We start from the raw sequence: 16,549 nt of genomic DNA, 5'->3' as shown, positions 1-16,549 counted from the left end.
GATCTCCTATGCAAGGCCAGGACCTGGATTCAATGATCCTTATGGATCAACTTCCAGCTGAGCATCTGCTGTGATTCTGTGCTCTTACAGAGCACTGCTCCCAAATTCACTCACCCTGCTCACACAGCCATGGCTCTGCAGCCTCCTGGCTGGAATGAGGCCACCCATGTGGGAATCCCTATTCCAGCAGCACCCAGGGATGTTCCCACCCTGCCAGCTTGTGAAATCCCAGTGCAGTCACCAACTGGGCACTCAGGGCAGGGAATGCCTGCCATGGTTTTGCTGTTCATGTGTTGCTTGTCCCTTGACAAGAGGGATTTGCAAGTTGGGATGGGGGGAGATTGAAGCTTGTGGCTCTGCTGCTACCTCCACTTTCCATACAGCAGTCTGGGTGTCTCAGGGATGGATGTTAGGAAGCAGCAGCAATGGTTTTGTGTGTATCCTGCAGTCCCTGGGATTCCTGTCACCAATGAATGGTGCTTCTGACCTGGAAGTGCTGCAGAAGCCACCAGGGCAGTTGATTGATGCTCTCTGGGTCATGGAGCAAAGTCAGACAGCCCCAGTAATTCTCTCAGACCCCTGAGCAGTCTCCTCTCTCTGGGGGGTTTTGCTGATGGATGGACCCTCCTAGACCTGGGTGTATTTTTCCAGCTGCCCTGGAGCCTGTTGGATACAGGCACAGACCACAGCAAGCTCAGGGAATGGGAGCTTTGCTCTTTCCATCACCCCATGAGCACCTGTGGGTTCCTGTCTGCTCTTTGTATCACCCCTGGAGCCATCAGCAGGGGACTGAGGGCTCTGTCTGGGAGCCAGGGATGTTCCTCAGCACCTCCACTATTAACTTGCATCTGTTAAGGGCCTTGTGAGTAATTCCCTCCTCAAACCTTTCTTGCTTCTCCATGACCTCATCCCAACACCACCATTCCTCCTCCCAAAACACGGCTAACATCACATTTGTGATGTTTTCCTGAGCATCTTCATGCAGCAAGAAACCTCTGGAGAGAATCCCCTTCTTGTTGCTCATCCTTTGAATCCCTGCAACCCCAGGCTTTGCAAGGAGAGGAGTGGAAAGAGATGAGCACTGCTCCCCCCAGCATCACACACACATCTGCAGAGAAATGGCAGGAGGGCACAGAGGGATGGGAGTGCTGTGGTTTGAATTCATCCAGAGCATCTCCAGTCTCCTTCCCCACTGCACTGGGACTTGCTGTGTTCTCCTGACTCAGTAACGTGCTGCTATTTAATTAACTTTTGACTTCTGGTTTAAAGGAGCAGTGCACAAAATAGTTATTTACTTCATTTGGAAATTCTTTTATTTGTTACCATAATTATAGCTTCCTCCCCCTTTTTAAAATTTTTTTTTCCTTTTTTCTTTTTTTCTTTTTTGGATATTTTAATTAGCAGGGGAAGGGAGGGAGAGAGGGGGAATATTTGCTGCTCTCCTTGTGGTTATCACATCCTTCAAATTACTAAAAGAGGCTGGGATAATAGGTCTGGTGATTATATATAGGCACCATCTGCTCTGTGGCTGCTTCCTATCAAAGTGCAGTTAGGAGAGTGCAAGGAGGATATTTTCTCTCCAGCTATATTAAGACTGTTTCCATCTCAGCTCCAAAGCAAAGCTCTCTGCATGCAAATGGATCAAATGCTCTGTAATCAATGGCTCAGTTTTGGCAGCCTTGAAGCTGGGGTTTTTTATATTTTTTTTTTTAATTTTGTTTTATTTTCCCCTCAAGTTTTGCTGTTCCCATCCATTATGCAATTTTATTTCTGCATTGGATGTTTCCTTGTAACCACAGTCCCCTGTTTGCTGAGCAATGCAGTCTGGTGTTCACTGGCACAGGGATCTGTGCCTCAGCTCCAATGCAGGGCAGTATCTGAGCAGTCAGGAATGTTTTGGAGGATGATGAAGGCAGATTTTTAGGATGCATCTGCTGTTGGCATGTAGAGGAGGTGGAAAGCTGAGCTAATTTGGAGCAGTAATGGGAAAGAATTAATACTTGGGTTATGATACCAGCCATGGCTGTCCCACTGCTGGGAACATTGCAGGGCTCAGGACTTGGGAGTCATAAAATTTTAGAATTCCAGACTGATTTGTGCTGGAAAGGACCTTCAAGAACATCCAGTTCTACCCCTGCCATGGGCAGGGACACCTTCCACTACCCCAGGTTGCTCCAAGCCCTGTCCAGCCTGGCCTTGGACACTTCCAGGGATCCAGAGGCAGCCACAGCTTCTCTGGGCACCCTGTGCCAAGGTCTCACCACCCTCACAGGGGAGAATTTCTTCCCAATATCCAAATTGACCTTGCCCTCTGTCAGTGAGAAGCCATTCCCCCTGTCATGGGGTGTCCCTGATGGGCTCCATCTTTTACATCTTCTCATGTGGGTAACTGGATGCTGCCCCTTGGCAGCCTCAGACCCAGCAGGCTTCTCCTTTCTCCTGGAGCTGGTAAGATTTTATGTTTTTGACAGAAAAAGAGGAGAAGGAATAAGGAATGGCCAGCCCAGGTGGAAGGGGAAGGTGCTCAGGATGGAGTGTGTGAGTTCCCAACAGATGGAGGCCAGAGGAAAGCTCAAACACTGAGGAATTTGTCTTGCAGAATTTGTGCCATGGTGCCTACAAGAGAGGGGGACTAGGTGGCTTTTTTGAATGAGTGAAAGTGGCTAAAAAGAGATCAGGGAGGAGAAAATCCAAAATGAGCTGGGAAGGATGGAAAAGGCTGCAGGTCTGTTTCAGTCTGGGTGATGACTGTGGGATGTACATCAAGTAAGAAACTCATTGTCCTCATGTATTTTACCACTGCTAAAGACACTCTGCCTCCCTGCTCTAACTCCACAGCTTTTTAATGACTCCAAGGATTATTAGATCCCAGTTTCTTGGGGCAATTCCAGAGGTTTCACATTCATCCCTTTCAGCTGACTGGTTTAAGCCCTTCATTTCCCACTCCTGGTTTCCCACAGGTTGCACAGTGCCCTGTAAAGGATGCACATCCTCCAGATTGCCTCCTGGCATGGTTGTGGGTGGTGGAAAGGTTTCTCCATCTGGACTGCAATGTGTGGTGGAAGCTGATGCTGTTGGAAGTTCAGCAGGGAGATCTCCCCAGACCAGGGGTTGAGGCAGTGGGGAGCCCTGGCTGCTGCTTGAGCAAAGAAAATGTTCTTGGACATCCCTTTTAGGTGGAAAAGGACTTTGGGAAGGAGAGTTTCTATATCCCAGTGCTGTTTATCTGGCTTCTTTTGTGAGCAGGAGAGGAATTTCTCCCAGGAGCTCATAGCAAAAGCTATTTTCTGGGATAATTAGGGAGGCTTGGTTCAGCACAGCAGCATTTGATATTAATGGACCAGGATTCCCCAGGGACAAGCACTGATTTTCTGTGGTTTGTGTGTAGATTTAGAAGAAAAAAATGCATTTATTGACCTGGACATTGGGGCATTGTGTTCACCCCAAGAGACTTGTAGTTTAGGGCAGCACTCCTTGCAACATACCCCTAATCCTCCTTCCCCACCCATTCCCACCTCCCTGAGCCACCATTCCATGCACTCTTTTGTCTGTGAATTAAATCCTGGTTGGATTCACATCTGTTCTGTCTTGCTCCCACCTTGCTGGATGCTCTAGTGGGAATCAAGGACCTTTCAGTGCTTAGAAGGGGCCATGAAGAAAAAGGGAAAGGGGCTTCTTACATGGGGGAAAGGTTTTAATTTAAAAGAAGGGAGGTTTAGATTTAAGAAATTCTTGGCTGTGAGGGTGGTGAGGTTCTGGCACAGGGTGCCCAGAGAAGCTGTGGCTGCCCCAAATCCCTGGAAATGTTCCAGGCCAGGTTGGATGTGGCTTGGAGCAACCTGGGATAGTGGAATGTGTCCCTGCCATAGCAGAGGATGAAACTGGATGTTTTTTAAGGTCCCTCCCAACCCAAACCATCCCAGGATTTTATGAAGAAGCTTGAAAGCAGCTCCTGAGACAAGCTGGGCTCCCTTCCAGCAGCACATCCCATCAGATTGCTGCAGCCACCAAGGTCTGAATTCACACACCCTCAGAGCAGCCCTGCTCCTGCTGCCACACAAATGAATAAATAACAGCCCCAGCAGCTCCTGCTGGAGCCAAACAGCAGATCCACGTGTGTCTGTGCCATGCAGGGAATTTCCAAACCCCCTGTGAGGTTTCCTTCCCTGCTGAGCCTGGATGGAGCCTCTGCTGCTGAGAGAGAGCAGCAACAAACGGGTTATTGTTTCTCTCTCCAGTTTCTTGAACAGGAAACTGTGTTTAAAAACACCATTTCTTTAAAAAAAGAATTGCTTGACAGTCTTTTCTGCAGTCTGTGCTTCTTCCCATGTCTCTGCTGGAGGCAGCACTCTGCTTGTATGGGTTTTTCTCCTGGGGTTAATACCACTAATTTCCTAATACCACTGTTTTCCTTGTACCCAGTGGCTTCTTGCATTTAGGACCCTGAATTTCACCCCTCCATGGGTTATATCAGCCAGGACATGGATTATCCAGCTCCTGCAAACACAGTTAAAGTCACAGCCACAGAACACAGGGAGATTAAAGGAAAAAAAGGCACAAAGAAGAAGCTCCAAGGGTTAGGGGATGTTGAGCTGAAAAATGTTCCACCAGGTTCTGCTCTGGCTGTGCTGGAGCTGCTGGGGCAGCGTGGGGAGAGGGTGAATGAGGTGCCCAGGAAGGAGGCTGGGTGCCAGCTGGGCAGTGTGACCCACTGGCAGCTCTTTCCAAGCATTCTCAGCAAAGAAAAGCTGGAAAAGCCCTGGGCATTGCTCTGCCAGCAAGGGGAAACCTTCCTGGAGGAGAGGATGTGACTGGGATGGAAAGGAGCGGGGGAGGACTGAGTTGAACTTGCTTTGTGAGGGGATTGCTCAGTGTTCCCTCTCCATGGAGGAGCTTCCAGGCTGCACAAAAACCTTGTGTGGATTAAAGGCATCCCCACTTTTTGGGGTCAGGCTGCTGGTCCAGGTACCAACAGACCAGGAGAGGAGCTGTGTGTGATCAGGTGCTGCCTGAGGATGCACCACAAACAGCTTTGCAGCCAAGAAGTGCCATTTTTAGACCAAAAAAACAAAAGAAGGTTCCAAAGAGTTCAATATGCACCTTGCAGTGCATTTTCCTTTCTGCAGGCACGAGGAGGGTGTTATTTGGAATTGTACCCTGATGGATGGACTGTGCTGGTCCTTTGGGTGCCAGGGGCATGGTGGGGACTGGAGACATTCTGGGAACTCCCAGGGGTGGGTTTGGTTCTCACTGGAAACTCACAAGTGTGTCCTGTCCAAGACTTGTGCAGCACTCTGAGCCAGATTTCATGAAGGGCAGAGGGAGAGTGAGCACCTTGTCACCCATCCCATGCTGTGTGGAGGAAGGTCTGCCTGCAAAGCCCAATTCCTCAGCTCTAATTACAGGAATGGGTGGCTTTTCCCTTCTCAGGCTGAAAAAAAAAATTGGCCCAAAACCCTGAGAAACCACAACACAAATGTCTGACGCTGTTCCACATGGTCCTCAGCAAACAAAAACCCTCTTGAAATTAGCCCTTGCCTCCCAAAATAGGCAGCACCACTTCAAAAGGGAAGAGAGGGGGGGAGAAAAAAAATCCCAAACCCAAGGTTTCAGGGGCTGAGAGCACTTGCAGCCTCAGAGTTTCTATAAGTGTGTTGTGGTGCCTGCCAGCCCAGGCAGGGTTTGGTCTGAGATAAATCTGGATTTGCCTGGGGAGGGGCTGGTCCCACAGGGATGCTCCCAGCATGGGCAGCAGCTGCCTCCTGTCATGGGGAGCTTTGTTGCCATCAGTCCTTCCCCATCCTCTGTTTTTATTGTTTTTTTTAATCTGGGAATATCACCCTGAGCTTGACCCCAGTCTGGAGGTCATGGAGAGGTTCCTTGCAAGGAAACCTGGTCTGGCAACACCAGCCTGCTTATTCCAGGGAAAACCCTGATCTGCTCCATCCCTGTCCCACTGACACCAGTTTGGAAGGAGCTGGAGCAGGCAGTGCCTCTGTGGAGCCTTGCAACACCTAAAGGGCAGGAAAACACTTCTAAACCAGGAGAGGGACACACTTACAAGCTGTAGGAGATCCATGTGCCAGTGTGGGATGGCCTCTGGAGTGGTGATTTCCCCTCTTTATTTGCCCAGCTCACAGCACTCAGAACAGCAGCTGTGCCCACCCTCGTCCTGGTAGCTTATCTTGCCCCAAAATAACATTTTAGATTTCCTTTTTACATTAAAGCTTAATATTTTTGTAGTAAAAGAAAAGGAGGCTTGAGTGTAAGGTGATAAACTCACACTTAGTTTTCTTCTGCTGAAGTTAAAGCCCACATGGATCATTTATTTTAGCCAGGAGCAGCTTTGGGTTCACCTTGGACAGTCCAAAAAGCTCAGAGAATGGTCAAATTCTGGTCAGGACCTACAATATACTGATGCTTGGGAAATAATTAGCTACATCTTCTTATTCCAAGAAACTGAGGGTGTGACCACCACCAGCAGCATTAAATAGTTTTAATAAATATAATAAATATGGGCATTTATTAATGCCCTGGGGGATTACAGAGTAAAAGAGAGTTGCCATCCCAGGATTCTCAGTGTTTTTAGGGCTGATGGAAATGGGTAAAAGTGTTTAAAGCAGGCCCTAAAGTTAGGCAGTGCTGAGATCCCTTAAATCATCTCTAGTCCTCTGATTTTTTATCTGTTTCACTGGATGGTTTCTAATTGTCCCTGGCCATCCTTTGGAGTTCATTATTTCTCCTTCAGCCAACACCAGCTTCTAATTAGGGGACATGAAATTAAGATGGAAGAGCAGCAGTTTGCAGGGGTATTGCTGCTCCTGAAGGAATCTGGGCTGGGTTTATGCCAGAAATTCTCTCTTGTGTGCAGGGTTTTGGTGGGGAGAGGGTGGTGGGTGCCAGTGTCTGCACACACCCTGTAGGAGCTGGATTAGCAGAGCAGCCCTTCCCCCTCTGGAAGGGGACAATTATCTCCAGTCCTCCTTGTCCCTTCTCCTCCATCTCTCTTTCATCTGAGGAACTTTTCCAGAATTTTTCCTACTCCAAATTCAGGGTGGATTCTCTCCCCATGGCTGGGGGCAGCAGGCACAGAAGAGCTCTGGGTGATGTGGAGCCCATGCTCAGCCCTGCTGATGCATTTTAACCAATTTATCAATTTTCCCCCTATATTTTGGGGGTTTTAAATCCAGATATATTTTTCTCTTGAAAGGGTGATGTGGCACCTACAGATGCTGCTTTGGGGGGTACAATTGCAAAGCCAGGAGCTGAAAAAGCTTGGCCAAGACCTTCTGAAATCCATGTATTTCCCCATCACATCACATCACAGCTTTAGGAGGCATCACACTGCTCTGGAAGCAATCTCAGGATCTCACTGACATCTTTTCTGCCAGGGGACTTCTGGAAGATGTTTGTGTAGTTTTTAAATGGGAAGGGAACAAATTCTTCCCCATAAGCCACCCCAGTGCTTCCCTGCAGAGCCTGGTGTCATTGTTAGGTGTTGGCACAAGAAAACCCTTTCAGAAGAAGGAATTATTTAAACATTACAGAAATCCACAAGTTTTTTTGGCCTCATCCAGCAGCTGCCTGTGGTACCAGCTGCTTTTTGCAGGTGGTTAATAAATGCAAATGTGCTCTGGTGTTTCTCTCTCCCCTCCTTTTGTAACCCCACTGCTGCCTCATTTTCATCCCCTCCTGGTCAGCAAGAGGGTTTTGATGGGGGGTTTTCCCCCCAGGCTTGAGCTGGGAATTAAGCCTGGCTTAACCTTTGCAGCACAGTGCACCTGGCTGGGGGTTTTCCACCAAGACTCATTTATATTAAATAATAACACCAGAGCAATCTGAGTGGTTTTGGTGAACTGCTGTAAATGCTAAAAAAGGGGATTAAAGAGCTTTAGGGCTTTGGTGCTTTAGATGGAAAAGCCATGAGAACAATGAATTTCCCCCAGGTTTTGTACAGTTTAAAAATTTGGTTTGGGAAAAAAAAAAAAAAAAAAAAAAAAAAAAAAAAGATAAGTTTTTGCTTCTGTTTCTTGTAGGCTGAAAGGTCATTCTAAACCCTATGCGCTCAGATTTTTCTGGAACAGGGAAATTTTCCCTGGTTTGCATCCTAAATCTGTATGTTAAATTACATACACCATGTTTATGGTTAAACCAGTAGTTTAGTGACTCTGAGTGATGGAATTTGAATTTTGTTAAGCAAACAGAACAATCTTTTAATCCTTTTTTCAGTACTTAAAACAGATACAGTCTTTGAAGTGTTTAAGGGCAGGTTGGACAGAGTTTGGAGCAACTGGGTCTAGTGGTAGGTGTCCCTTCTCATGGCAGGGGTTGGAATGGGATCTGTGAGGTCCCTTCCAACACAAACCATCCCATCATCCTGTGATTTTAGTAGGACTCAACAAGGCTGAGACATTCCTATGGATAAGAAGTCCCCTCCTGATTTTGGGTGAGGTGTAAGTGCTCCTGCTTCAGAGCACAAGCCAGGTGTTGGTGCTGGAAACCCAAAGAGAGAGCCAGAGATGTTTCCCTTGGATCTCAGTGGGGACATCCCCATCCTGGGGATTTTTATGCTCCAGAGCTGCTCCAATGGTGTTTTTTCCCTAGAGATGGAATCCTCAGCTCCTTCCCCTGAGCAGCCCAGTGTGTCCCCCTCTCCCTGCAGGTATTCCCATCCTTTTTGCTTCCCAGAGAGCTCAGGGCTCAAAACCATCAACCAGGCACCATGGCCAACAACCACCACCACACATTTTATAATTTCATTTGATTTTTTAATTTTTTTTCCCTCTTTTTTTGTTTGGTTTTTTTTTTTTTTTTCGGGGGACTCTGCTGCATCCCGGGCCGCGAGGGGGGAATAACCTCTTTGATTTCATTTATTTATTTTCATTTTTTATTTTTCAGTTCTCTCAGGCCAGACACACCACAGCCCTTTGAAACGCTCTGTGTCCCTTACCCCACCCATGAATGTGCCAAACCAGCCTCTAGGACATGGATGGATGTCTCATGAGGATTTACGAGCTAGAGGACCCCAGTGCATCCCTTCTGACCATGCCCCCCTGTCTCCACAAAGCAGTGTAGCCTCTTCAGGAAGTGGTGGGAGTGAACATTTAGAAGATCAGCCTTCTGCTCGTAACACATTCCAGGAGGAAGGGAGTGGGATGAAAGGTGAGTGACAAACCAGACCCCCAACCCCCCCCAGCACCCAGAGGCAGTTTTGGGCTCTCCCTTGGTGGTTTTTGGGGTGAGGATCCTCCTGACCAAACCTTCCCAGCCTTTCCTTCCCTCCTCAGCAGTTTAGGTTTAGGGGAACACGTTGGGTTTTCTTTTAACTAGCAGCTGGTCCTGATCTGGTGTCTTACACTTGGGTGCCAGTGAGCTGGTTTTGCCCCAAAATCCTGTGAGCTGCCAGCTTTTTCCAACAAGCTGGATTTTTTCCATAGCCTGTGGCTTTTGGCTGCTAGTGGTGCTCTTTTTTTTTTTTTTTTTTTTTTTTTAAACAGTGAAAAATAGCTTAGAGCAAGTTTAGCAAGCCATGTGTGATTTACCATTGCAGTGTTTGGTACCCACCAAGTGTTTGGGGAAGTTTTGGCTTGGGATAGTTGTTTGCAGTGAATTTAACCTGTGTGTGGTTGGTTTTGCCATTATTACCTACATTTCACAGAGATTTTGGCAATAAATGTGTGTGGTTCTGGTGGTAAGCAAGGCAGAAATTAACCCCACTTGCTGCAGTCAAAGATGGAGAGCAAACTTTAGGCTGAGGAGGAATAAATGGGTAAAAACTGGGCAAACACATGGACTGTGTGTTCCTGGGAGCAGACTGAAAATGACCCTGCAGCTCTCAGACTGATTTAAACATCTCCAATTTGCATTAATGCAAAGCAGCTCGATTGTTTACAAACCAGTGGTGTATCAGAATAGGGAAATAATTGTATTTTTTAACTGTCACACGGTCTGATTTTAGTCTAATTACAGACAAATTGAGATATGGATAAATCTGTGTGATGTGGGACTGTGTTTGGCTTGGCTCTGGATGGCTTTGATGTGCATGAAATAAATGCATGAAAAACCCCTCGTGGTTCCAAGGAATGTAACAGAGGCAGGTTGGGTCCTGCAGTCTGTCTGGCCAGGGAGAACTTTTTGGGAGCAAGTATTCCTGGGGGGAGGGGGCTGTTTAACACTGAATTTCTCCAGGTTTCTGCCAAAGGAGCTGGGGAGGGCACCATGGGGAGCTTGGCTCCCTGTGATCCACATCTGCAGCTCTGGGATCTGCATGGACAGAAACTCCCCAGTGCTGTGCAATCAACCTGTGTGACCAAATCCACAAAAGCCAGAGGCTGATCAATTAGATAACCCCCACATTTTAACACATCCCCTTGCTGGGATATGTCCACCCTTCCCAGATTTCCAAGCATGATTCCCCCACTGCTGACTCAGCCAAATGGATTTTGTCCCCCTCTCCAGGGACGTGCAGAACAGATGTTCACAACCTCTGGTCTCTAAGCCTGCAGTGTCCTCCCCCCTCAGCTTGGTTTTCTTCAGGCTGAACCATCCCAGTGCCTTCCCAGATGATGTTTTCTAAACTTGGGGTTGTTCCTGCTTCTCTGCCAGGTTTTTTTTTTCCAAAAAATCCGCGTTTTATTGAAGGTGTGTTGCCCAAAACTGGACTTGGAAGCAGAGCAGAGGCTTGTTTGCCTCCAGACAGCATTCCTGTGGCTGTGTAGCTCATGGTCCTCAAATAACAAAGCACTGTGGGCTGCATATGACCCATTGTATCCCCACAGCTTTCCTGAAACAAAAAAAAAAAAAAAAGAGGAGGACTGCCCGTTCCCTGCACTCAGATCGTTCCTACAGAAACACAACTCTGCATTTTTATTGGGTTGCCTCCTATTTCATCCAGAGCAGCTGCTCTGGCTGCCAAGTCCCTTCTGTGGATTGCAGCCACGTCTCCCTGGGTGCCTGCAGGCTCTTGTGGCTGGGTGTCACCCCTGCTTCTGCCCAGCTGGCTCCTCCTTCAGCAGCCTCCAGGGCATCCAGGAGGATCCAGATCCATGAGGAGCCCATGGCAGATCCCCACCTGCACTGCCAGTTCATCTCCCCCAGTGTCACCTATTCCCTTTGTCTTTATCTTTATTCTCTCATGTCTCCCATTTATTTTATTTCCATCTCTCTTCATGCTGGAGGGGAAATGCCCTTTGGCTTTATCTTAGCTCTTGGTTTCTCCAGGGGAAGATAGGGGCACTTGGTTCTGCATGGAGCCTGTCTGTCTGTCTGTCTGTGCCTTCCCATGTCCCTGCCCATGGCAGGGGGTTGGAATTAAATAATCTTTAAGGTCCCTTCCAACCCAAACCATTCCAGGATTCTGTGATTCCTGGGGCACAGCTTGGGGAGCACCAGGAGGAAGGTCTGGCTAGAGCTGGGGGTTTCTGCTGGGAGCATGTCCAAGGTGTCCTGTGTGTAAATATGGCAGGGTGAGCTGTTTTCCTTCTAAATTCCCTGACAGCCGTGCCATGACTTTGCAATTAGCTCCTGGTAATTGCTGATTAAAGAGTAGCTCTGCAGGCAGGTGGTTCACCCATCCGTGGAGAGCACTGAGGAGTTTGACTTTCCAAGGACCATGGAATCACCTTGGATGTCTTTGCACCTCCTGGCTGCCTCTTCCATGTGGGAAAGCAAAGAGCTGCTTCTGGAAGGGTTGGAGATGGGTTTCCTGCAGGGTTCAATGTCTACATGAAGCTGAATCTCTCTTCTGGATCTATCCCTGTGGTCTTTACCATTGGCACAGATGTGGGATCAGGGAGACTTTTAATGTGCTGCCACTACAATGGTGATGTATTTTGTGTTAAAATTATATCGAGGTTTCAGCCTGTGCTGGAAATGAGGCTTTTTGCTGAGAGGTCTTTATATATTTTAAACAGAAATCAGTTTAAGAGGGTTCTGGTAGCAGACTTTGGGACTGTTACATGTCAGAACTTCTGGAAAATGGTGAATTTCAGCCCATCTGTGCTCAGTAATTGCTTTTCCCCATGTTTGGTGTGGAGTTGATCTCTTGTGCAGCACTTGAGGAATTTCACTGACACATGAATCCCTGTGTGTGTCTGGGATTTGGAGAGTGTGAGCAAGACACAGCATGTTGGGGTTGTTTGCATCCCCTGCTTGGCTGCAGGGTGGGCTTGGGATCAGCCTGGAGAGTTCTGGCAGATGTGTGGATTCCTCAGGGAGCCAAACCAAGGTCCCTCCTGTCCTTTCCAGTGATCAGGCTTGGTTTAGGAAGAGGTCATGGACAATCCTTGGCTTGCACTTGGCACTCAGCAGGGTGGGACTCTCAGGACCCACACCATGAGAAGGATGTCCCAGCAGTGGGAATGAGCTCCAGAGTGTCTCATTGGTAGGGAAGGAGACAAGGACTATGGACAAGGGGCTGGTGGGATCAGAGCACATCAGCTGGGAGGCAGAGCTCCTGTTGGGTTGTGGATGTTAAATAAAGCAGGTCTTGATTAGGCAAAGCATTTTAAGCCTTGACAAAGGAAAAGTGTCATCACAGGCCCAGTGCTGTGCTGCAGCACAAACACCTGCAGGGCTTCCCTCCCTTGTGGGGTGTCACCACAGACCCCCAAACCTGCCAAACCCTGCCTAGCTGCTGCTTGTCACATTGCCTCCTCCTTGGAGGACACCCCATCGTGGAGTCTGTGGGATTTGAATGTCACAGAGGAAGGATTCCCCTCCCAGGTTCCTCACTGAGAAACCATGTTGATGTCAGGAGGATAAATGTATTTTTGGGTACCCATCCAGCTGGGCATGGAGGTGCTACACTGCAGGTAACAACTGGGAAGGAAGAAGTCATTTCAGTCAGTGCATTTTAGGTCCCAGGTCACCCTTTGAAGCAGGGTGTGGGGCCATATAATGGCACAACATTTTTCCATCCCAGACTCATCTCTCTAGTTCTGTTTAAGCAGCTGGTTCCATTTTCAGTACATTCTACCATCCCTCATGCCATAGATCAGTGTCTACCATCCACAAAACAGCCCTTTGCTTGTCCTAAGCTCAGCCACTCCATGAGCTTCAGCAGTTCCCATGTTCCTGGGAAAACAGCACTGAGGAGCTTGGTGTGTGGTGGCACAATGCCAGCTCCCCATGGGCTAATTCCCAGTGGCTTTCCCACAGAAACCTGACTCCTGAGGATGAGTCCCCATCCAGGGACTGGCTCCTTATCCCATCCACATCCCTATTTCCTCATCTGGGATTGGTTTCTTTTCTCATCCACATCCACATCCACATCCCTATTTCCTCACCCAGGGGCTGGCTCCTTATCCCATCCACATTCCTATTTCCTCACCCAAGGTTGATTCCTTATCCCATCCACATCCCTATTTTTTCACCCAGGGGCTGGTTCCTTGTTCCATCCACATCCACATCACTATATCCTCATCCAGGGGCTGATTCTTCCTCCCATCCACATCCACTTCCACATCCACATCCCTGTTTCCTCACTCAGGGCTGATTCCTTATCCCATCCACATCCCTATTTCCTCACCCAGGGTTGGCTCCTTATCCCATCCACATCCAAATCCCTGTGTCCTCACCCAGGGGCTGATTCCTCCTCACATCCACACCCACACCCACACCCACACCCACACCCACACCCACACCCACACCCACACCCACATCCCTATTTCCTCACTCAGGGCTGGCTCCTTATCCTCATCCAGGGGCTGATTACTCCTCCCATCCACGCCCACACCCACACCTACATCCACTTCCACATCCACATCCACATCCACATCCCTATTTCCTCATTCAGGGCTGATTCCTCCTCCAATCCACATCCCTATTTCCTCACTTAGGGCTGATTCCTCCTCACATCCACATCCCTATTTCCTCACCCAGGGCTGATTCCTCCTCCCATCTACATCCACATCCACACCCACACCCACACCCACATCCACATCCACATCCACATCCCTGTTTCCTCACCCAGGGCTGGCTCCTTATCCTCATCCAGGGGCTGATTACTCCTCCCATCCACATCCACATCCACATCCACATCCACATCCCTATTTCCTCACCCAGGGTTGGCTCCTTATCCCATCCACATCCACATCCCTGTGTCCTCACCCGGGGCTGTTCCTCCCCCCACCCCCCTGCAGCTCAGTGAGGTGTCCCTGGGCTGCCCCTCGTGTCCCTGTTGCTGCTGTGGCCCGTGGCTGTGCTGTCCCCTGGGCTCAGCAGGGCTCTCCTGTCCTTGCTGTGTGTGCAGATGTCCCAGCCTGGCTGAAGAGCCTCCGGCTGCACAAGTACGCCGCCCTCTTCTCCCAGATGACCTACGAGGAGATGATGGCCCTCACTGAATGCCAGCTCGAGGCACAGGTACATCCCACAGCCCTTCCACAGCCCCTCTGTGTGCCTGGGGAGCAGGAAAAGGGACACTGGCTCTGGGGGAGTGAAAATATCTCAGATTGCACCTGGAAAAAAGCCTTGTTCCCGTGTTCTCACTGGAATCCTGGCATGGAACTGGAAGATGCTCTTGGGTTTTTTCTTAGTTGGGGTTTAGTTGTGGAGTTTCAGGGGTGCAGCCAACTCCCTTAAGATCAGTGGGGCTTTGATGGCTGACTGCCTTTGAAAATGCAATGGAATCATAGAATATTGCTGGTTTTGCAGGGTGGGTCCTGATGCACCTCCCACACCTCACACAGCTGGGATGGATGTACCCTGTAGGCCTGGCCAGCCCCAGGGTGCTCAGAAACACTTCAGCTTTCCTGGAGTCTCAGGGGTGCAGTCAACTCCCTTAAAATCAGTGAGACTTTGATGGCTGACTCCTTTGAAAATGCCATTGAATCATAGAATATTGCTGGTTGGGGGTTGGAAGTGACCTTAAAGATTATCTGGTTCCAATCCCCACTGCTTTCAGCTTCACCTCTGCATTATCCTTGGGGTAAAGAGAAATGGGAGCACCAATTGCTTTCCATGTGTGAGGTGCACCAGGGAGGGACAGACTAGCTGGAAATCTCTATTTCAGCAAGTCTCTGGGTGATTTTCTATGTCCCCCACAAATCCCTGCACTCAAAAATGTAATTAATTTCTAGCAGGCCTTTCTGTTTAGGAGAGGAAGGGTTTGGGTTGAGCCAGCTGCCCTGTGGAAGTGTTAACAAGTTCTGTCCTGTTTTTGCAGAATGTTACCAAAGGTGCGAGACACAAAATAGTCATCAGTATCCAAAAGCTAAAAGAAAGACAAAACCTGCTCAAATCTCTAGAAGGGGTAAGTAATCACAACCATTTCTGTATTTCTTGTGTCTTTAAGAAGCCAGGAATTAATTCTGGGGTAAGGAACTCTTTGCTTACATGTATTGTGGGGATGCGATGCAGGTTTTATTTCACAGAATTCCAGAATGGTTTGAGCTGGCAGTGACATTAAAAACCATCCAGTTCCAAACCTCTGCCATGGTGGGGGAGACACCTTTCACTAGACCACATTGTTCAAAGCTGTATTTTGCAGAGTGGGTCCTAATGTACCTCCCACACCTCACACAGCTGGGATGGATGAATTCTGTAGCTCTGGCCAGCTCCAGGCTGCTCAGAAACACTTGAGCTTTCCTGGGGACATCATCTGGGCACCCTGTCCCCAGATAAAACACCCACATCAGTGCCTGAGCAACATCTTGAACTTCCAAAGAGAATAAATAGAAACTTTTTTATCACTTCAACAAAAGGTTAAACCCTGCAGAAAGGGCTTTTGGGGAAGTAGAAGCACCACAGCCTAGCTGGGAGCAGCTCACCCAACCTCCCCCTATTTATTATCACTGTATTATATTATATTTAATTGCACCATCTTCAAACAGCAACTTGCAGAGCCTCCCACTAGGGGCTTTTAAATACTTCTGTGGTGTGTTGCTATTTATTGGTGTTTTCCTTAGCTCACTGCTTCACTATTTATTTATAATATGGGTTTGTGCTCAGAGTATGGCAGGAGCTAATAAAGCCATATTTACCTCTGTTATTAATAATAACTATTAAATCCAAGGAGCTGGATGGAGCTGGCTGCAGCTCTGTGTTTTCCAGGCCATTGCACAGCCTCTTCCTCCACTCCTCCACTGGGATTTGGGAATGTGGTATTGATTGAGTGGTGCTGTGCAGGAGCTGGAGCCCAGCTCAGCTGGCACAGCCAGCCAGGCACGCTGTAAAATACAGGAGGGGACTGGCAGGGACTGGTTTGGAGCCCTCCAGGGGTGGGTTTGGGCTGTGGCACTGTGACCCTGTCCCACTCTGCTGGGGCTCAGAGCTGCCTGTGGGATGCTTTCCCTGGGAGGAGATGTCTCTGGTTTTCCAGGCTTCCCATCCAATTTTTGCTAAACAAGAGCATGTGTGGGACTTGGTGTTTTTGGGCAGTGTCTTGATGCTAAATACTGCTGCTTTCTTGGAAAGAGCTGCTCCACCCCTCTCTGTTAGTTAGCAGGGCAGGATTTTCTCCCAAAAAATAGTGCCCAGCAGACTGATACCAGATCTTGCAGAGAAATGGAGCTGAGATGTCCAAGAGTGAGCTGGGAATGCAGCAGGAATT

General features: G+C 48.6%; 1 protein-coding gene across 4 annotated transcripts in view; it reads left to right on the top strand.

Moving 5' to 3' along the window:
* The window catches only part of SAMD4A (sterile alpha motif domain containing 4A), a 98,012-nt gene that overhangs the window by 68,810 nt on the left and 12,653 nt on the right, over nucleotides 1-16,549 (top strand). For 2 of the 4 annotated variants that reach the window (XR_013774538.1, XM_079307838.1), the window contains exons 4-6: nucleotides 8,899-9,162; nucleotides 14,252-14,361; nucleotides 15,164-15,250. Coding sequence is in view for 2 of the 4 variants with exons in the window: in XM_079307838.1 (XP_079163964.1) it covers nucleotides 8,899-9,162; nucleotides 14,252-14,361; nucleotides 15,164-15,250 (461 nt within the window). In the remaining 2 variants the exon portion in view is untranslated. The remainder of the gene's footprint in view (nucleotides 1-8,898; nucleotides 9,163-14,251; nucleotides 14,362-15,163; nucleotides 15,251-16,549) is intronic. The other 2 variants (XR_013774539.1, XM_079307839.1) reach the window with 1 other exon arrangement.

This window comes from Erithacus rubecula (assembly GCF_903797595.1).
Source record: "Erithacus rubecula genome assembly, chromosome: 6".
Lineage (NCBI taxonomy): Eukaryota > Metazoa > Chordata > Aves > Passeriformes > Muscicapidae > Erithacus > Erithacus rubecula.
Note: the sequence above shows the minus strand (reverse complement) of the source record. Positions and strands in the feature narration are given on the sequence as shown.